General features: G+C 44.7%; 1 protein-coding gene across 1 annotated transcript in view; it reads left to right on the top strand.

Moving 5' to 3' along the window:
- VEPH1 (ventricular zone expressed PH domain containing 1) overlaps window positions 1-23,058 on the top strand; it is a 904,948-nt gene that overhangs the window by 420,122 nt on the left and 461,768 nt on the right. Inside the window, exon 9 of the mRNA XM_077290690.1 lies at window positions 4,282-4,670. Coding sequence (XP_077146805.1) covers window positions 4,282-4,670 — 389 coding nt within the window. The remainder of the gene's footprint in view (window positions 1-4,281; window positions 4,671-23,058) is intronic.

The following is a 23,058-nucleotide window of genomic DNA, read 5'->3' on the forward strand; positions in this document are numbered from 1 at the left end:
TTGCATAATTGAAGTCTTGCAGCTATAGTGGTTCATACCGCAATGTATTTCATTACGAAAACATTTTTTCTTGCTTTTAATGTGCAGTGATCCTATACAACATAATGTAATGAACCTCAAATATGACCCAGCATACAGTTGAATTCAGTGGCACAACTAGAGTCTGATGGGCCCAGATGCAAAATTTGGACCTGGGCCTTCACCTGCATGTTGGTTAGATGTATGGGCCCTTGTAGCATTCTAGATCCTATAATAGCATATTCGCCCCCCATGTAATAATGTCCCCCATCCTGGCTGTTTTCTGTAATAATCTCCTCATCGTGTCCCCATCCTGTAATAATGTCCCTCATCATGAGCCCCTTCCTGGTTTAATGTCACCCATTTTGAGCCTCTTTCAGCAATAACGTGCCCCATCCTGTGACCTTTCCTGGTCTAATATTCCCTGTCCAGGGCCTCTTCCTGTTATAATGCCCTGCATCCTGGGCTCCATCCTGGTATAATGCCCCCCATCATGGGGCCTGTCCTAGTATAATCTTATAATATGTAATAATGTCCCCTATCCTATAACATTATCCCCCATCCTGGGACTCTTCCTGGAATAATGTCCTCCCATCCTTTATAAATGTTCACTATCATGGAATAATGTCATCTATCCTGATATAATGACTCCTATCCTGGGCACAGTTCTGTTATAATGTCCTGCATCCTGGGCCCCTTCCTGGTGTAATGTCCCCTTTTGTGGCATAACATCCCCCATCAAGAGCCCTTTTCTGGTATACGGTCCTCCATCCCGAGTCCTTTACTGAAATAATGTCCCCCATCCTAGTCCTTCCTGAAACAATATACCCATCCTGGTATAATGACTCCATCATGTGCTCCTTACTGGTATAGTTCTATAATATGTAATAATGTTCCCCATCCTATAACCATGTCTCTTATCCTGATATACTGTCTCTCATCTTGGACCCCTGGTATAATTACCCTATCCTGGTATAATGCTCCTCATCTTGGGCCCCTTCCTTGTATAATGTTCCCCATCCTGGGCACCTTCCTGATATAATTTTCTGCCTCTCATTTACAATATACAGTATTAAATTAATAAAATAAATGATTCGTCTTACCTTCCTCCACTCCCACAACATGCAGCATCCTATTATGTAGCTGACTTCAGTCTGATGGTGCGAGCAGCACGTGATGTCACTGCCATGTATCTCTCGTGACTGGAACGCTGATGTCAGCTGCCAGCCTCTGATTGGCAGTGCAAGGACCCAACTGTTTCCTGCACAGGAATATACATCCCCTGGCAAAAATTATGGAATCACCAGTCTTCAAGGATGTTCATTCAGTTGTTTAATTTTGCAGAAAAAAAGCAGATCACAGACATGGCACAAAACTAAAGTCATTTAAAATGGCAACTTTCTGGCTTTAAGAAACACTAAAAGAAATCAAGAACAAAAAATGTGGTAGCCAGTAATGGCCACTTTTTTTTAACCAAGCATAGGTAAAAAAAAATATGGAATAACTCAATTCTAAGGATAAAATTATGGAATTACCCTGTAAATTTTCAAACCCAAAAATAAGACCTGCATCAAATTAGACCAGCTCGTTAGTCTGCATCTAAAAAGGAGTGATCACATCTTGGAGAGCTGTTGCACCAAGTGGACTGCCATGAATCATGGCTCCAACACTTGAGATGTCAATTGAAACAAGGGAGAGGATTATCAAACTCTTAAAAGAGAGTAAATCATCACACAATGTTGCAAAAGATGTTGGTTGTTCACAGTCAGCTGTGTCTAAAATCTGGACCAAATACAAACAACATGGGAAGGTTGTTAAAGGCAAACATACTGGTAGACCAAGGAAGACATCAAAGAGTCAAGACCGGAAACTTAAAGCAATATGTCTCCAAAACAGGAAATGCGCAACAAAACAAATGAGGAACAAATGGGTGGAAACTGGAGTCAACGTCTGTGACCGAACTGTAAGAAACCGCCTAAAGGAAATGGGATTTACATACAGAAAAGCTAAACAAAAGCCATCATTAACACCTAAACAGAAAAAAACAAGGTTACAATGGGCTAAGGAAAAGCAATCGTGGACTGTGGATGACTGGATGAAAGTCATATTCAGTGATGAATCGCGAATCTGCATTGGGCAAGGTGAAGATGCTGAAACTTTTGTTTGGTGCCGTTCCAATGAGATTTATAAAGATGACTGCCTGAAGAGAACATGAAAATTTCCACAGTCATTGATGATATGGGCTGCATGTCAGGTATGGGCACTGGGGAGATGGCTGTCATTACATCTTCAATAAATGCACAAGTTTATGTTGTTATTTTGGACACACTTCTTATCCCATCAATACGATGAAATCATTTTTCAAGATGATAATGCATCCTGCCATAGAGCAAAAATTGTGCAAATATTCTTTGAAAAAAGACACATAAGGTCAATGTCATTGCCTGCAAATAGTCCGGATCTCAATCCAATTGAAAATCTTTGGTGGAAGTTGAAGAAAATGGTCCATGACAAGGCTCCAACCTGCAAAGCTGCAACGGCAATCAGAGAAAGTTGGAGCCAGATTGATGAAAACTACTGCTTGACACTCATTAAGTCCATGCCTCAGAGACTGCAAGCTGTTATAAAAGCCAGAGGTGGTGCAACAAAATACTAATGATGTTTTGGAGTGTTTTTTTTGTTTGTTTTTCATGATTCCATAATTTTTTCCTCAGAATTGAGTGATTCCATAAATTTTTCCCTATGCTTGGCTTAAAAAAGTAACCATTACTGACTGTTAGGGCTAGCGGAACGCACCGAGGAAAATAGTTTTTATTGTTATTGGTGCGTTCGCAGCCCGGGGTCCACCGTGCAGGAGAACCTGCTGCTAGACAAATGGCAGCACTATATGGTGGTATTGGCTAGCTCGGTTAACTCACAGAGCAGCCGTGAAAGCAAAGCTCTGCGCCCTGTTAACTTCACAGGAGCACAGGCTAACTACCCAAGAGAGAGCAGTCAGTGGTCATGCATGCACACAAAACTCCTCGACGGAGGTGCCAGCATTCTAGGGGCTTATTTCAGCCAGGTCCCTGAATGTACTCAGACACACAAACTCCTCGCCGGAGGTGCCAGCAGTCTAGGGGCTTATTTGAGCCGGGTCCCTGAACACAATCACACATGACCACACTGGCGCAAAGCACATAATTTAGAAAGACACTAGCGCATGGCCGTGCGGCCATGCGAGTCTTTTATAGCTGCAGCCCGAACAGGACCTTCCAAGAAGGACCAATGAGAAACTGCCACAAAGCCTGAGCACCTTCAGGACCTTCGTGGAGTAGCAATGGGCTTTGCTGCAGTATCCAAGCATGTGACCCACGATCTCCAATGAGAGATTTTACCCTGGGCATGCTCAGAAGGAGAAAAGCAAGACTTAGTCCCAAAAGCGTCTGCTCGCCGCTGCCCAGCACTGACTACAATAGCAGAAGCTGGAAGAGCAGCAGTAATCCTCCTCACAGAGTCAGATTGAGCGAGACGCCGAGACCGACGTCTCCACTGCGGCAGGAGAAGAATGGGAGACCGCAGCGGAGATGGCCCGAGATTCCCCCTGTGCAGAGGCGGGAATTCGACCCCTAACACTGACTACCACATTTTTTGTTCTTGATTTTTTTTAGTGCTTCTTAAAGCCAGAAAGTTGCCACTTGAAATGACTTTAGTTTTGTGCCATGTCTGGGATCTACTTTTTTTCTACAAAACTAAACAACTGAATGAACATCCTCCAAGACCGGTGATTCCATAAGTTTTGCCAGAGGTTGTACTTCAGCTTAATGTGCATCTTCGGATGCACCTTCAGCAGAAATAGCCGCTGGCGTCGACAGGCCCCCCACCCTATGCACCCGCAATCATTACACTCCTGGTTGGATGGTACCCCATATTTATTAATGAAAGCTCTGTTTTTTCTTGATGTTTCTATGTAAATAAGTTTTTGATCTATACAACCTTTAATGTGTAATAGATTTTATTACACCGTGTCCGATCTTTAGGCCACAACTCTTTTCAATGTTGCTTTAGTTTACACACTGACAAACGTGGGTCAAATGGCTTTAAATTCTGATGCAAATTAATTAAGAAAATTCAACATTAGTAATGAAGATTATAAGTTATTTTAGCTTATAAAGTACTAAGAAACGTGTAAATACATTGCAAAAACTGTCTCATAATGCATATCGTTCTGATAAGTACTTCACCTTAGATATCCTTTGAGTATTTATATGTGGTTTTTTACAGGTCAAAACATTTGGCACCGAATTCAACAAGCAAAAAATGCTTGAATTTGGATAGTAGACATGATACTGAATATAATGAAGTTCTTGGTCTAATGTCTTTTTCGCATATGTTTCTGAATCAAGATGATGAAAGATTACCATCTGGCTTAGACGTTCTCAACTCCCAGGTGGAAAGAAATGCAACTCTGGACCCAGTGAGGAACTGTATGGAGGCAAAAGGTGTAACAGAGCCAAATCAAGAAAGCCAAAGTACTTTAGAAATAATTAAAGAACCCCAGAATGAACATGATAAGCTTTTTTTGCATCTCAAAGAGAACATAAGTAAAATAAAACCCTATGTTGCTGAAATGGGGAAGGAAATTCCTGTGCCTGACCAGTGTGTCATTGAAGGTAAGAGCCCACAGCTCTCTGAACCACACATTACATTACAATCACTTTAAGGAGCTGTTACCAGTATGACGGCTCACACATTCCAATGCATCCTAATAAATCCCCTTGACACATAATGGGATCTGTTAAGATTTTGTTTGGGTTCTTTCTTTTTGGTGTACTTTTCTTCTCAAAACATTTATATGATGTAATAAGTCAACTGTGGAGTAGAAGGTTGCACAAGTTCACAATATGGAACTATGAAATACCGAAGTGCATAGTAGTAGTTGTCAAGCTCATTCATTTCTATAATGCCTCTGTAAGGCCACTTTCACACATCAGATTTTTTTTGTCAGGCATAATCCGGCAAATTTTTGAAAAACTGGATCCGGCAAAAGATGCCGCCGGATCCAGTTTTCCCCATAGACTTGTATTAGCACCGGATGACCTTACGTTTCATCCGATTTTCCCTGGATCCGGCAAAAATGGCATTTCCGGCATCTGGCAAAAATGTACACAGTAACGTTTTTTGTCTGCATCGAAAAAAACGGAAGTGCCGGATCCGGCGCTTCCGGCTTTTTGATAGAATGGAAGCCTATGGGCGCTGGAAGGCGCCGGATCTGGCAAATGATGGATCCGGAGCCGGGTTCCGTTTTTTTATCTGAGCATTCTCAGATAACATTGGCCAGCCCCCAATTAGGAAACATATATGAAGCCAATCTGGTAGGCCTTCACTCAACCATTTACCAGCCAGCAAGAGACACAGAGAACCTGCTGCCATGCAGAGCTGAACCTGCTGCCATCCAGAGCTGAACCTGCTGCCATCCAGAGCTGAACCTGCTGCCAGCCAGAGCCGGAGCCTCCAGCCACCAGAGCTGAACCTGCCCCAGGCCAGCCACAGCCAGCCAAGCCAGCCACAGCCACAGCCAACCAGCTACAGCCACAGCCAGCCAGTCAGCTACAGCCACAGCCAGCCAGCCAGCTACAGCCACAGCCAGCCAGCAGCAGCAAGCCATGTCTTCTTCTGGGAGCACTCCTTCGCATCATCAGCGCTGTGAGGTAAATATATATCTTTTTTTTTCTTTTTGGTGATGTTCACCTAACAATATGCTTTAATTCTTAACAGGAACCTGCAGCGTTAGAGGTGCTTCTAGAAGGAGACGGAAGGGGTGGAGAGATACCCGGAGCGGGCGAGCGTGTAGTAATTATCTAAATGCATCGCAGAAGCACATCATCACAGACATCACAGTACACACAACACATAGCAGATCATTACAGAGATCACTGAACACACTACACATAAGCCAACATCCAAACACATCATTTGTTTTGTTCTTCTTTTTTCTTTTAGTCTTCCGATTCTGGGGCCCGATCCAGAAGTCCTCAAAGCGCCTCCCAGGGTCATCGGCGTTAGCGTCATGGCAGTCACCACCGAGTAAGTTTTTTTTTTCCTTTTTCCCCCTTTTTTTTTGTAATTGAGTCTAATGTCTTTGTTTTTTTTTCTTTTTTAACAGGCTTCACAGTGGGCTCCTGATTCGGATGGTGAGGAGGCCGGTCTCAACATTGACCTCATTGATCTAGTTCGAGAGCGGGAGCCACTGTGGAACAGGGGTGACCCTCGCCATGCTGATCTTGGTGTTACCCGACGGCTCTGGGAGGAAGTCTGCGATCAGCTTGTGGAACCCTGGGAGGACCTCGATGTTCGGGCTCAGAATCAAGCAAGTAAGTATTCACAGTTCAGTCATGTTGCTGGATGTAATGTGTTGTATACTAATCAATTTCATTGTACAGGCAAAAGAATTGTCAAGTGGTGGCGGTCAATCAGGGATCGCTTCAAGAAGGAATTCAACAAAGAGATGCAGGCCCCGAGTGGATCCAGAGGACGCAGGAGCAGATATAAATATGCCTGAGCCCTGTCAAACCTCAGGACAACGATGGTGAGCAGAAGGTAAATATTACCCCCCATTTTAACATGTTTACATGTCTAACCTTATTTTTGGTTTCAGCCAGGGCCAAGCAATAACAATATATTCATTTCAATTTTTTGCTTTTTTTCACACCATCGTCTGCAGCACTCGGGAGCCTGCAGAGTTGAATCCTTCTGAAGCGATCCCTCAGGAGTCCGCCACCGAGGGACACTCCGACAGACCCAACCCCTCTGCACCTTCCCAGCCTTCCCTCACATGCGATCCCTCGGTCCCATCCACCAGCGCTGAAGCATCGTGGCCGACTGCGTTACATGAAGCTGCTGGTGAGGATATAGCTTTTTCTTTACCCCACCCCTCTGATGCTGCTACCTCTAGAACACCTGTGGGTTCTGGGCAGCAGTGCCAGAGGGGTCAGGTACAGAGCTTATGCGCCAGAAGTTCTTGCATCTGAATGCATCCTTCCAGAACTGTCTGAAACTGTTGTCTGAGCAAATGACTACAGGTTTTAATTTGCTCAGCAACAGTATTCTGGAGTTGCATATGCATCTGGATAGGATGCATTCAGATGCAAGTCGATTGCCTAACCACTCGTTTTTCCAGGCGGTTGTCGAGCGCATAGACAAGCTATCTCCTGACCAGCAGATGCATGTAATGCAAGCCTGTCAGTTTGCTCTAGCGCAGGTTATCTCCCAAGACCCTCCACCCGCACCGGTAGTTGCTCCTGCACCTGCCCCCCCTCGAGCCACTGTCCCTCTGCCACCCCCTTTCCAATACCAGCAAACTGCCCAGTACCATCCTACCCCGTACCAGCATCCTGCCCCATAACAGTTTCCTACCACATCTGTGCCTCTACTCCCTGCCCAACCTGCACTCTGTGCCCATCCTGCCCCAAACGCATACCTCTTCTCCACCCTCCACTTTTTCTGTCTCCCTATCCCTCCATCCACCCCTCAAAGCTTCCAAATTCCAAACACAGCTCCCGGTTTCATGTCCACCCATTCTCTTACTTTCTCCACACCTTCACCTTCTGTTTTTCCTCCTTATCCTTCTCCACCACCATCCTCTCTCCACACTACCATTGTCGAAGTGTCCCAATCTGACAGCCCCTCCAGTATTATCTCCACCCCACAGTTTTTAAATTTATGAAAGTTTTGTTAATTTTTATAAAATAAAGCACTTTTTTTGGTTTAAAAAAAAAATGTGTCATTTATTACATGATAAGGTTTACTATGGGTAAAACAAGTACAATACTTTGGGTTTTAAAAAGGTAATAAACGTTTGGAAAAACCCAATAATCTACAGTACATTGGTTAAAAAAGGTAATAAACAAGGTAATATTGGTTAAAAAAAAAAAAAGTAAACATTGGGAAAATCCCAATCAGGTACAATACAGTGGGTAAAATAGGTACAATACTTTGGGAAAAAGGTAATAAACTTTGGGAAATTCCCAACCTGGTTAAATACTTTGGATAACACAAGGTGAAATAATTTTGATAACAATGTACAAAACACTTTTCAAACTCTCTCATCCTGCCAGTCTACTCTTCCTTGAGGTGACACGAAGTATTCAGCATATTTGTCCCTCATTCTTGAAACTGCCACAGAGCTTCTAAAAGTAATGTTCCGACAGTCATGCAAGGTGGTTTCTTCAGAGTGATCTTCAATGGAAATCTGTTCCTTGCAAATAACAAAATTGTGCAGGACCACACAAGCTTTTACCACCTCGTCAACAGTGTCAGCCTTGAGGTTGATAGCAGTCAAGGGAACTCTCCCTTTTGCAGTTAAAATCCCAAAAGCACACTCCACCATTCTTTGTGCGCGTGTTAGGCGGTAATTAAAAATGCTTTTTGTTGGCGTCAATCCACTACTGGAGTATGGTTTCAGCAGGTGCTCAGATAGTTGAAAGGCTTTATCTCCAACACAAACAAATGACATTGGTGGCCCAGAGGTTTGAGGAAGTGGTCTTGGAGGTGGAAATTCAAAGGTGTTTCCATACAGATGACGCCCCTTAGCAGACATGTTAAACACTTGTGAATCATTTGAGCGTCCATACGCCCCAATATCAACCGCAATAAATTTCTACTCAGCATCTACGATGGCCATGAGCACGATGAAGACATTTTTTTTGTAATTAAAATATTCCGATCCCGATCCAGCAGGTTTGACTATGCGGATAAGTTTCCTGTCCACAGCTCCCAAGCAATTTGGAAACTGACAAATTTGTAGGAATTTGTCTGCAATCTCCAGCCAACTCTCCTTTGTGGGATGTGGTATAAATTCCGCTTGTAGAGAGTCCCACAATGCACGGCAGGTGTGCTTGACAATTCCGGATATGGTCGAAATCCCAAGTCTGAACTAGAAATGTAGTGACGAAAAGGATTCTCCAGTTGCAAGGAATCTGTGACAAAAAAGGGAAAAATTTGTAGAAAATACCAGTAATAACATTACAGTTACAGTATGAGTTGGCTACAACATTTGGAGATACAAAAAAAATAATATTTAAAAACTACCAGCAACAACATTACAGTTATAAGTGTGGTTGCACAGTAAGAGATACAATAAAAATGGCTTACCGTAGAGTCACCATCAGACGCTCTGTAGGTGAAACAGAGGTCAACTATACAACGCACTTTGCACAAGGAGAAGCTGTATGGGAGAGTGATGCGAAAGAAGCCGTTTCTGCAAGCACGCCACAAACAGAGTCGGCTGAGGTATGCAAAAGCACATTTGGAGAAGCCAATTTCTTTTTGGAAGAAGGTCCTGTGGACTGATGAAACCAAGATTGAGTTGTTTGGTAATACAAAAAGGTATTATGCATGGCGGCAAAAAAACACAGTGCGTTGTATAGTTGACCGATGCACAGTGACACCATCTGCAGCAAGTTGATGCTGCAGCTCTCTGGAGGTGGTCTGAGGATTGTCCTTGACTGATCTCACCATTCTTCTTCTCTACCTTTCTGATGTTTTTCTTGGCCTGCCACTTCTGGCCTTAACAAGAACTGTACCTGTATTCTTCCATTTCCTTACTATGTTCCTCACAGTGGAAATTGACAGGTTAAATCTAAATCTCTGAGACAGCTTTTTGTATCCTTCCCCTGAACAACTATGTTGAATAATCTTTGTTTTCAGATCATTTGACAGTTGTTTTGAGGAGCCCATGATGCCACTCTTCAGAGGAGATTCAAACAGGAGAACAACTTGCAAGTGGCCACTTTAAGTAGCTTTTCTCATGATTGCATACACCTAGCTATGAAGTTCAAAGCTCAATGAGGTTACAAAACCAAAAAAGTGCTTTAGTAAGTCAGTAAAAAGTAGGTAGGAGTATTTAAAACAAGAAAATGATAAGGGTGCCCATACTTATGCACCTGTCAAATTTTGTTTGAATGCAGATTGCACATTTTCTGTTAGTACAATAAACCTCATTTCAAGGCAGAAACATTACTGTGTCCAACAGTTATTAGATATATGAAACTGAAATAGCTGTTGCAAAAAAAACAATTTTTATAAAACATTAAGCTTAAGATTAATAGGGGTGCCCAAACTTTTTCATATGACTGTATATATATATATATATATATATATATATATCTTCCAGCCATTTTCTGCCACTTATACTGTGTAGTGTAATACAGTGGGCCTGTTTTTTATTTGCAGCAGTCTCCCACACATAAAAAGGGAGATTTATATTGCCACTAAGTGCATCTGCATCCGTTCTGTTTGGCGTATATCTGCTAGCCACTTTCTGCCACTTATACTGTGTAGTGTAATACAGTGGTCCTGTTTTTTTATTTGCAGCAGTCTCCCACACATAAAAAGGGAGATTTATATTGCCACTAAGTGCATCTGCGTCCGTTCTGTTTCGCATATATCTGCCAGCCACTTTCTGCCACTTATACTGTGTAGTGTAATACAGTGGGCCTGACTTTTGCAGCAGTGTCCCACACATAAAAAGGGAGATTTATATTGCCACTAAGTGCATCTGCGTCTGTTCTGTTTGGCGTATATCTGCCAGCCACTTTCTGCCACTTATACTGTGTAGTGTAATACAGTGGGCCTGTTTTTTATTTTCAACAGTGTCCCACACATAAAAAGGGAGATTTATATTGCCACTAAGTGCATCTGCGTCAGTTCTGTTTGGCTTATATCTGCCAGCCACTTTCTGCCACTTATACTGTGTAGTGTAATACCGTGGGCCTGAATTTTGCAGCAGTGTCCCACACATAAAAAGGGAGATTAATATTGCCACTAAGTACATCTGCGTCAGTTCTGTTTGGCGTATATCTGCCAGCCACTTTCTGCCACTTATACTGTGTAGTGTAATACAGTGGGCCTGAATTTTGCAGCAGTGTCCCTCACATAAAAAGGGAGATTTATATTGCCACTAAGTGCATCTGCGCCTGTTCTGTTTGGCGTATAGCTGCCAGCCACTTTCTGCCACATACGCTGTGTAGTGTAATACAGTGGGCCTGATTTTTGCAGCAGTCTCCCACACATATAGAAAGGGAGATTTAAATTCACAACACGTTTACATACACCTTCTACATTGTTTTACAGTACCATATAACGGTTGTTAGTTTGCTTACATTTTCCCAAGAATGAGGAAGTCTGATGGAAGAGGTCGTGGCCGTGGGCGGTCATTCCCAGCTGGTAATGATGGTGGTGGTGGTGGAGCATCTGGTGGTAGTGGGAAAAGCAAAATAGCACCTAAGGCTCGAGTTGTTGAGCCAGCGTCATCGTCTTGCTACACAAGGCCTCAAACGCTCCCTTTTCTGGGAGTAGGAAAACTGCTTTTAAACCTGGAGCAGCAGGAAAAAGTTTTGGCTTTCCTTGCTGACTCAGCCTCTAGCTCTTTCGCCTACTCTTCGGAAAGTTCAAAAGTTCAAAGCAGCGAGTCGTCAGTGGATTCTCCCGGTCAGGAACAAGTCGCTTCCTTGTGTCCTTCACCCAGAACAACAGTGAAGGATGCGTCAGGTGACACAACCGGTTACTCCATGGAGCTCTTGACACATACCGTGCCTGGGTTAGAAAGGGAAATTGTTAACAGGCCATTACAAGATGAATCGTAGATGGAGTGCACAGATGCACAGCCACAGCTAGATTATTATGCAGTTCCATTGACTCAGATCACAACATTGCCATCACAGTGTACTGAGCCAGAACCTGACGCTGATGAGACTATGGTGCCCCGTCCCGAACGCTATAGCACCTTACACGGTGACACAGAGGAAGGTGCACAGGACATTGAAGAGGAGGTCATAGATGACCCAGTTGTTGACCCCGATTGGCAGCCATAGGGGGAACAGGGTGCCGCTGGCAGTAGCTCTGAAGCGGAGGAATATGAGCCGCAACAGGCATCAACATCGCAACAGCTTTCATCTGGCAGGCCCGTATCTAGCCAAAACCGTGTGTCAAAACCAAAAACAGTTTTAGGACAGTGTGGCAATCCGGTGAAAGTAGCACAGCATGCAATGCCTGAAAAGGTATTCGATAGTAGGAAGAGTGCAGTCTGGCAATTTTTTAACCAAAATCCGAATGATCAGTGCAAAGTTATCTGTAAGAAATGCTCAAGCACCTTTAGCAGAGGGCATAATGTAAAAAATTTAAATACAACGTGCATGCATAGACATTAAACCAGCATGCACTTGCAAGCCTGGACTAACTACCAAACGTCCCATAATGTAGGTGCACCCGCTCTGCATGAAGCTAGTCAGCAACGCTACATTGCTTCCCTCACTGTAAGCCCACCATTTAGGACACCACCTGCAGCAAATGTGGAGGTATCATCGCAAGGCCAAAGCAGTCAGGGAATCACCAGGTTGTTGGTAGGAAACACTGTATGTAGGCCAACAGCAAGAACACCCTCACCAACCCTCTCTCAATCTGCCATGTCCACCGCCACCCCTGCTAGTTCCACCATATGCAGCTCTCCAGTCCAGCTCACCCTACAAGAGACTCTCATTAGGAAAAGTAAGTACTCATCCTCTCATCCGCGTACACAGGGTTTGAACGCCCACATTGCTAGACTAATCTCGTTAGAGATGATGCCCTACCGGTTGGTTCAAAGCGAAGCTTTCAAAGCCCTGATGGCCTACGCAGTACCACGCTATGACCTACCCAGTCGACACTTCTTTGCGAGAAAAGCCATCCCAACCCTCCACCAGCATGTCAAAGACCGCATTGTCCATGCACTCAGGCAATCAGTCAGTAGAAAGGTGCACCTCACAACAAATGCATGGACCAGTAGGTATGGCCAGGGACGTTACGTGTCCATCACGGCACACTGGGTTAATGTGGTGGATGCAGGGTCCACAGGGGACAGCCATAGTGGGACAGTTCTGCCTAGCCCATGGTCTAGGAAACAGTTGGCTGTAGGCATTCGCCAACCCTCCTCCTCCTCTTCCTCCAGCAGAAGTGAAAGCTCATCCACAGAGCGCAGTCGCACGACCACTCCATCCGCAGCTGCCAGTGTTGCACACGAGGTGTCCCATTATGGAACAGCTAGTCGTAAGCGTCAGCAGGCTGTGTTGGATATGAAGTGTTTGGGCGACAACAGACACAACGCGGAAGTTCTGTCCGAGTTCTTGAAGCAAGAAACTCATTCATGGCTGGGCAGTGTACATCTTGAGGCAGGCAAGGTAGTCAGTGATAACGGAAGGAATTTTATGGCTGCCATAGCCCTTTCAGAACTGAAACACATACCTTGCCTGGCTCACACCTTGAACCTGGTGGTGCAGTGCTTCCTGAAAAGTTATCCGGAGTTACCAGCCCTGCTCGTGAAGGTGCGAAGACTTTGCTCGCACATCCGCCTGTCGCCCTTACACTCCAGCCGTATGCAGAACCATCAGCGATCGTTGAAGCTTCCCCAGCACTGCCTAATAATCGACGTTGCAACAAGGTGGAACTCCACACTGCACATGCTTCAGAGGCTGTGCGAACAGAGGCATGCTGTAATGTATTTGTGGGAGGATACACATACACGGGCAGGCAGTTGGATGGCAGACATGGAGTTGTCAGATGTGCAGTGGTCGAAGCTACAAGACCTCTGTCAAGTCCTTCAGTGTTTTGAGGAATGCACATGGCTGGTAAGTGCAGACAACGCCATCAAAAGCATGAGCATCCCACTAATGCGTCTGCTGATGCAAAGTTTGACGCACATTAAGGAGCAGGCGTCTGCAGCCGAGGATGAGGGAAGCCTTCATGACAGTCAGCCATTGTCTGCTCAGGGAACTCTCCTGGACGAGGTGGCGGACGAAGAGGAGGAGGAGGAGGAGAATGATGGGGATGAATATTTATGGGAGAAGGAAGCTTCTCAGGGGGCAATAGAAACTGGTGGTATTGCAAGGTCAGGTACAGGGTTTTTGCGGGAGACAAGTGATGTTGATTTGCCAGAAAGTGCTCCTCAACCCAGCACAAGCAGTGATTTGACACCTGGAACATTGGCCCACATGGCTGATTATGCCTTGCGTATCCTAAAAAGGATCCTCGCATTATCAAAATGATGACCGATGACGATTACTGGTTGGCCTGCCTCCTGGATCCACGCTATAAAGGGAAATTGCAAAATATCATGCCACATGAGAACCTTGAGCAAATATTGGCTACCAAACAAGCAACTCTTGAAGACCGTTTGGTTCAGGCATTCCCAGCACACAGCAGCGGTGATGGTTCTCACACGAGCTGCAGGGAGCAACATGGCAGAGGTGTTAGAGGTGCACAAATCAGAAGTGGCGTTGGACAGAGGGGTTTTATGACCAGGTTGTGGAGTGATTTTGCAATGACCGGAGACACGACAGGTACTGCTGCATCAATTCAAAGTGACAGGAGACAACATTTGTCCAGTATGGTTAAGAACTATTTTTCCTCCCTTATTGATGTTCTCCCTCACAGGTCATTCCCCTTTGATTACTGGGCATCTAAAATAGACACCTGGCCTGAATTGGCAGAATATGCATTACAGGAGCTCGCTTGCCCAGCTGCTAGTGTGCTATCAGAAAGAGTATTCAGTGCTGGTGGTTCAATACTGACCAGAAAAAGGACTCGTCTGACTACCCAAAATGTTGATGATCTAACCTTCATTAAAATGAACCAATCATGGATTTCTAATTATTTTGCCCCACCTTCCCCTGCTGACATGTAGCTTTCCTGTAAAAAAGTCTTGCTTTTGGCCTCCTCTTACTGACTGCTCCAATTCTTCCATTTGCAGCTGCTGAATGTCCACCATAGGCCATTTTTACACCTCCCTAAATGGGCTGACTCCCCCCGTGGGGCCATGGTCACCACTTGGCGCAAGCACCCTTGCGAGTGCCGTTTGCCTGGACAGGTGGGTGTGCCCACTTTTGGCCGACGGCAGTGGCACAGGGTCCCTCATAGTACAATGAAGTGTCTCTGGCGGTGGTGGTGCACACCCAGCGTCGGACACACCATCTTAATATGAGGGGCCCTGGGCCAGTACCACCACCCACGAGAGAGTGTTCCCCCCCAGCTCAAACAGTGCTCTACCACTTGCAATACTTACCCCTCACTGCTCCACCATTGTTTAGTCTGTGCTGTTAAACCCTTCAATGGCACTGCCAATACAAATTTGTTGAAATGATAGATGATAGTAAAAATATACAGGGGCCCTGCCCTCCATTTAGACCTGTGAATACTTGGCGCGAACTACCACTGTCTGCTACTCAGCAGAGGAACCCACCCCTGTACCTAGCTTTGCCACCTGTTTATTTAGGAACTTTTTTTGCAGACATTTAGCCCACTTTACTATTTTGGCCAACTTACTGTGTCAGCCACTTCTTCCAGTTGTCCTCCATCGAACAAAGCAGTGCCACCAGTTTACTCCTGTTACCAGTTTAGCCTACTTTTTTATTTTAGGCCTACTACCTGTGTCTGTCTGCGCCACTCAATACAGATGTCCTCCACTGAACAAAGCTGAGCTTCAATCTTCAGTAGTGTTGAGCATTCCGATACCGCAAGTATCGGGTATCGGCCGATACTTGCGGGTATCGGAATTCCGATACGGAGATCCGATACTTTTGTGGTATCGGGTATCGGTATCAAAACAACATTAATGTGTAAAATAAAGAATTAAAATAAAAAATATTGCTATACTCACCTCTCCGACGCAGCCTGGACCTCACCGAGGGAACCGGCAGCGTTCTTTGCTTAAAATGCGCGCGTTTACTGCCTTCCGTGATGTCACGGCTTGTGATTGGTCGCGTGCTGCCCATGTGGCCGCGACGCGACCAATCACAGCAAGCCGTGACGTAATTTTCAGGTCCTGAATGCCTAATTCTAGGCATTCAGGATTTTAAAATTACGTTACGGCTTGTGATTGGTCGCGTCGCGGTCACATGGGCGATGCGACCAATCACAAGCCGTGACGTCACGGGAGGCAGGAAACGCGCGCATTTTAAAATTACGTCATGGCTTGTGATTGGTTGCGTGCCGCCCATGTGACCGCGACGCGACCAATCACAGCAAGCCGTGACGTAATTTCAGGTCCTGAATGCCTAATTCTGCATTCAGGACCTGAAAATTACGTCACGGCTTGCTGTGATTGGTCGCGTCGCGGTCACATAGGCGGCACGCAACCAATCACAAGCCGTGACGTAATTTTAAAATCCTGAATGCCTAGAATTAGGCATTCAGGACCTGAAAATTACGTCACGGCTTGCTGTGATTGGTCGCGTCGCGGCCACATGGGCGGCACGCGACCAATCACAAGCCGTGACGTCACGGAAGGCAGTAAACGCGCGCATTTTAAGCAAAGAACGCTGTCGGTTCCCTCGGTGAGGTCCAGGCTGCGTCGGAGAGGTGAGTATAGCAATATTTTTTATTTTAATTCTTTATTTTACACATTAATATGGATCCCAGGGCCTGAAGGAGAGTTTCCTCTCCTTCAGACCCTGGGAACCATCAGGGATACCTTCCGATACTTGAGTCCCATTGACTTGTATTGGTATCGGGTATCGGTATCGGATTAGATCTGATACTTTGCCGGTATCGGCCGATACTTTCCGATACTTTCAAGTATCGGACGGTATCGCTCAACACTAATCTTCAGGCTTTCGGCCTATATTTTGAATATGAAACTGCACTTGGCCTACTAGTTTGGTTGGGCCTACTAACGGTGTCTGCCGCTCCTTGGTGTTCTCCTGTGCTTTTCTCCTGTGCTTCAATCTTCAGGCTTTCGGCCTATATTTTGAATATGAAACTGCATTTGGCCTACTGGTTTGGTTGGGCCCTACTAACGGTGTCTGCCGTTCCTTGCTTTTCTCCTCCACTGAACAAAGCTGAGCTTCAATCTTCAGGCTTTCGGCCTATATTTACAATATGAAACTGCATTTGACCTACTAGTTTGGTTGGGCCCTACTAACGGTGTCTGCCGCTCATTGCTTTTCTCCTCCACTGAGCAAAGCTGAGCTTCAATCTTCAGGCTTTCAGCCTATATTTTGAATATGAAACTGCATTTGGCCTACTTGTTTGGTTGGGCCTACTAATGGTGTCTGCCGCTGCTTGTGGTTCTCCTCCACTGAACAAAGCTGAGCCACAATTTTCATCCTGTTTCGAATATTAAACTGAAAGCAGTGCCGCCTGTTTACTCCTGTTACCAATTTTGAACTGCATTTGGCCCACTTTATTATTTGGCCCTACTAACTGTGCCTGCCACTCATTACAGTTGTCTTCCACTGAACAAAGCAATGCCGCCTGTTTAGTCCTGTTACCACATTTGAACTGCATTTAGCCTACTTTATTATTTGGGCCTACTAACTGTGTTTCCTTCTCATCCTGCCCATTGCCCAGCCACTGCTAGATAAGTCTGCTGGTACATTGACCCAGACCACTACATTCCCCTTGCACTCTACACAGCCAGAATCTGACCCTGCTGAAAGTCAGGTTCCCCTTCCCGCATACTATACCACCTTACATGGGGACAAAGAGGAAGGTGCAGATGAAAGTGCAGGTTCCTTCATCAGGTAGGGGGGCATACTCGTTGGCGACGTCACTGGCACAGGGCCCCTCATAGTATGCAAAAGTGTCTCTGCTGGTGGGAGGCGCCCCTGCCATCCAACACACCGCCATACTTTGAGGGGCCCTGTGCCAGTGCCAATGCGAATGAGTGTGCCCCCCCTGCTTGCTCAGGATCACAGCACTTGCAAAGTTTAAATACCTCTCCCTGCTCCACCGCCGTGATGTAGTCCGCGTTTCCTGGGCCCACGGAAAACTTGAGCCAGCCCTACCCCCCCACAACTTTAGCCAAATGACCCCCAATTTTCAATGCCTAACTATTATTATAAGGCAAATTAAGATTGACAAGTTTAAGTAACAAGAATTGATGTTTTTGGCATTAAAATGGGCACTGTAGGTGTTTTCCTGTCCTCCATTCACTGCCGACTTTGCTTCCCCATTGACTTGAATTGGGTTTCGTGTTTCAGTCGGATCCCTGACTTTTCGTAATAATCGGCCAATTTCACCCGACCCGACTTTTGCCAAAGTCGGGTTTCGCGAAACCCGACTCGATCCTAAAAAAGTAAAAGTCGCTCAACTCTATTCCAGACACTTCTCTGCAGCCCATTGATTTCTATACACCAGTTAGCTCCTCATCTCCCTTCACCCAACTATCAGCTCCTGATGAGCTGCTGTTATAAATACTGCAAAATTATCAGCCTCTAGCATGGCCAGCTTCCAAAGCAGTTCTCCTAATCAGAGTTCTCACTATTTGGAGCTGTGCGCTTGTTCAAATGCCCTATTATTTCTATATGTAAATATAGTGATAGCTATGTACACTGCAGAATAAACCATTGATAGCTTAATATGTTATATCGGAACTTGTGCCGAGCTTTAAGTACTACTAAAACTACAGTTCTTCTACTCACCAGAATTGTCTGTCAAGCAGGCGAGCCTGCCCCACCTGACAGTATTAACCCCTTCCTGAACCTGTGACGCCACATAGGCATCATGAAAGTCGGTGCCAATCCGACCTGTGACGCCTATGTGGCATCATCGTGGGATCGCGTTCCTGCAGGTCGGGTGAACAGGTTAACTGACATGTCTCTCGACCTGCAGGTACAGGGGGACTTGTACTTGAGCCCAGGCAGGGTGGCTTTGCCCCCCCGTGGCTACGATCACTTCTGGTGACCTCTTTGTCACTACCCCCAGATCTGATTGGAGATAGCGTCCATGTGACGCTATCTCTCCATTCAGATGTGGAGGGGGAGTAAACAATGGCTGCCTTGCTGTCCAGCTTCATGCCATCTGTGGAAGCTGGACAGCGAGGTGCTTGCTTGCTGCCCTGCCACCTACTCACCGCAATTGCTGCCACCATTGCTGCCGCCATCGCCACCATCATCGTCGCCGCCATCGTCGCCACCACCAGGTACTCTCCTCTGCTGCCCTCCACTCCCCCCCGCTGTATGATTCCACACACCCCAACCTCCACTCCCTTCCCCCTGCCCCGGTGATCACCCCCCTGCTACTGCTGCCGGCTCCATCTCCTCCATCTGCTGATGCATCTCCTCAGCCTACCATACCTGACAGCCCCTTCCTGCCCCGGTGATCACCCCCCGCCCCATTGATCAACACCCTGCCCCCTTGATCACCCCCTGCTCCCCTGATTGCCCCCCTGCCCCCTGATCTCCCCCTGCCCCGCTGATCTCCCCCTGTGTTGTGGATTTCCTCGCCCTGCTGATCTCCCCCTGCCCCGCTGATCTCCCCCCTGCCCTGCTGCTCTGCCCCTGCACCACTGATCTGCCCCCTGCCCTGGTGATCGCCCCCTGCCCCGCCGATCATCCCCTTCCCCGGTGATGACCCACCTGCCCCAGTGAGTTGGGCTAAAGTAAGTTGGGCTAAAGTTAGGGCTGGGGCTCAAATTAGGGTTAGGGTTGGGGCTAAAGTTAGGATTGGGATTAAGGTTAGGGGTAGGGTTAGGGTTGGGATTAGGGTTAGGGGTGTGTTAGGGTTAGGTTTGTGGATAGGGTTGGGATTAGGGTTAGGGGTGTGTAGGGGTTAGGGATGGAGTTAGAATTGGGGTTTTTCCACTGTTTAGGCACATCAGGAGCTCTCCAAATGTGACATGACGCCCACGGACCATTTCATCAAAGTCTGCATTCCAAAACATCACTACTTCCCTTCCGAGCCCCGATGTGTGCCCAAACAGTGGTTCCCCACATATGGGGTACCAGCATACTCCGGACAAACTGGACAACAACTTTTGGGGTCCAATTTCTCCTGTTACCCTTGTGAAAATAAAAAAATTGTGAGGAAAAAAATGATTTTTTATTTTCACGGCTCTGCGTTATAAACTTCTGTGAAGATTTTGGGGTAAAAAGTGCTCACTACACATCTAGATAAGTTTCTTGGGGGTCTAGTTTTTAAAATGGGGTCACTTGTGGGGGGTTTCTACTGTTTAGGTACATCAGGGGCTCTGCAAACGTAACATGATGCCTGCAGACCATTCCATCAAAGTCTGCATTTCAAAATGTCACTACTTCCCTTCCGATCCCTGATGTGTGCCCAAACAGTAGTTCGCCCCCACATAAGGGGTAACATCGTACTCAAGACAAACTGGACAACAACTTTTGTGGTCCAATTTATCCTGTTACCCTTGTGAAAATAAAAAATTGCGGGCTAAAAAATCATTTGAGGAAAAAAAATGATTTTTTTATTTTCACAGCTCTGTTTTATAAACTTCTGTGATGCACTTGGGGGTTCAAAGTTCTCACCACACATCTAGATAAGTTCTTTGTGAGGTATAGTTTCCAAAATTGGGTCACTTGTGGGGGAATTCCAATGTTTAGATACGCAGTGGCTTTCCAAACGTGACATGGTGTCCGCTAACAATTGGAGCTAATTTTCCATTCAAAAAGTCAAATGGCACTCCTTCCCTTCCAAGCCCTGCCGTGCACCCAAACAGTGGTTTACCCCCACATATAGGTATCGGTGTACTCAGGAGAAATTGCCCAACAAATTTTAGGATCCATTTAATCCTGCTGCCCATGTGAAAATGAAAAAAATTGAGTTTAAAAGAAATATTTTTGTGAAAAAAAAGAATCTTCATTTTTACAGATCAATTTGTGAAGCATCTGGGGGTTCAAAGTGCTCACTATGCATCTAGATAAGTTTCTTGGAGGGTCTAGATTCCAAAATGGCATCACTTGTAGGGAAGCTCCAATGTTTAGGCACACAGGGGCTCTCCAAACACGACATGGTGTCCGCTAACGATTGGAGCTAATTTTTCATTCAAAAAGTCAAATGGCACTCCTTCCCTTCCAAGCCCTGTCATGCGCCAAACAGTGGTTTATGACCACATATGAGGTATTGGTGTACTCAGGAAAAATTGCCCCAAAATTTTTTAGATCCATTTTATCCTGTTGCCCATGTGAAAATGAAAAAAATTGAGGCTAAAAGAAAATTTTTGTGAAAAAAAGTTCTTTTTCATTTTTACGGATCAAATAGTGAAGCACCTTGGGGTTGAAAGTGCTCACTCTGCATCTAGATAGGTTCCTTGGGGGGTCTAGTTTCCAAAATGGGGTCACTTGTGGGGGCGCTCCAATGTTTAGGCACACAGGGGCTCTCCAAACGTGACATGGTGTCTTCTAACGATTGGAGCTAATTTTTCATTCAAAAAGTCAAATGGCACTCCTTCCCTTCCGAGCCCTGTCGTGTGCCCAAACAGTGATTCCCCCGCATATGGGGTACCAGCGTACTCAGGAAAAATTGGACAACAACTTTTGGGGTCCATTTTCTCTTTTTACCCTTGGAAAAATAAAAAAATTGTTGCTAAAAGATCATTTTTGTGACTAAAAAGTTAAATGTTAATTTTTTCCTTCCATGTTGCTTCTACTGCTGTGAAACACCTGAAGGGTTAATAAACCTCTTGAATGTGGTTTTGAGCACCTTGAGGGGTGCAGTTTTTAGAATGGTGTCAGTTTTGGTTATTTTCAGCCATATAGACCCCTCAATCTGACTTCAAATGTAAGGTGGTCCCTAAAATAATGGTTTTGTAAATTTTGTTGTAAAAATGAGAAATCGCTTGTCAAATTTTAACCCTTATAACTTCCTAATAAAAAAAAATTTTGCTTTCAAAATTGTGCTGATGTAAAGTAGACATGTGGGAAATGTTATTTATTAACTATTTTGTGTCACATAACTCTCTGGTTTAACAGAATAAAAATTCAAAATTTGAAAATTGCAAAATTTTCAACAAATTTCCAATTTTTTCACAAATAAACGCAAAAATTATTGACCTAAATTTACCACTACCATGAAGTCAAATATGTCACGAAAAAACATTCTCAGAATCGCTAGGATCCGTTAAAGCGTTCCTGAGTTATTACCTCATAAGGTTACACAGGTCAGAATTGCAAAAAATGGCCAGGTCATTAAGGTCAAAATAGGTTGGGTCATGAAGGGGTTAAGGGGAAGAGCCTGGTTTTATAATGATTGGCTGTTTAATGTCCTTAAGTAAACTAAAATTCTGCATACTCACAGCTAAGAACTAAAGTTAAATCTTGTAAGCTTTGCTTAATATAAGTGGTGATACTTTCAGCCAACACATTATGCTTCAATTAGAAACCAAGGAAAGACATAAGTATATATCACAATAATGGCAAAGTGAAAAGGCCAATGAGTGATTCAATAATTTTTCTGAAACTATGCAACACTAACTGTCTTGGACAATTGCTGTGAAATATTTTTGTCTTTTCATTTTAACAACCATCTCAAAGACATTGGATTTCTAGAAAAAATTCAACATATTTCTTGTTTGTTTATTTCTTCTTTTACGTTTTGTCTGGCAAAGTTTCAAAGCTTTTATTCTGGTGCAATTTCTTGGAAATTTCTTCAACAAACATCTCGTAGTGTAGTTTGACTGATGTACGTGACTCATTCGAAATATATTTATGAACCAGGAGGTACATGGATTACAGTGGGGAAACAGCTCAACCTCGTGTAGCTGACAATAGATTCATTATTTTTAGCTAAATTTAATGAATTTTGGACAAATTTTGTTTATGCATTTTTCACCTAAAACATTAAAGGCATGTGTTCTTACATTAATTGCTGCACTAATTCATATTTTGCTATTGCTTTGCATTCTATAATCATTGTTATATACTGTACAGCAAAGAACATTTTAATGGTTATCACAAGAATAGATAGATGTATTCCACTTTGATATATTAATAAAGAGCAGAACAAGAGTAAAGGACTGTACCAGTAATATGAAGACATGGTCATGATTATAAGCTATGTTTATAGATAAAATTATTTTTCCAATACCATTTCTGTGCCCCAAACCGCTTGATCCTCCACTGCTGTCTGTTAATAATCCTATAGGATAACATGTTGTCCATAATGATAACACATGAGCTGATAGTGGCAGCTTGTGGTGCCATCATTGCAAAACATTAGCAAATAGTGGTGGGAAACTGAGAAGACCATCGTTGCGGGAGCAGTTCATATTCATATTATATATATATATATATA

Source organism: Ranitomeya variabilis, chromosome 2 (genome assembly GCF_051348905.1).
Source record: "Ranitomeya variabilis isolate aRanVar5 chromosome 2, aRanVar5.hap1, whole genome shotgun sequence".
Classification (NCBI taxonomy): domain Eukaryota; kingdom Metazoa; phylum Chordata; class Amphibia; order Anura; family Dendrobatidae; genus Ranitomeya; species Ranitomeya variabilis.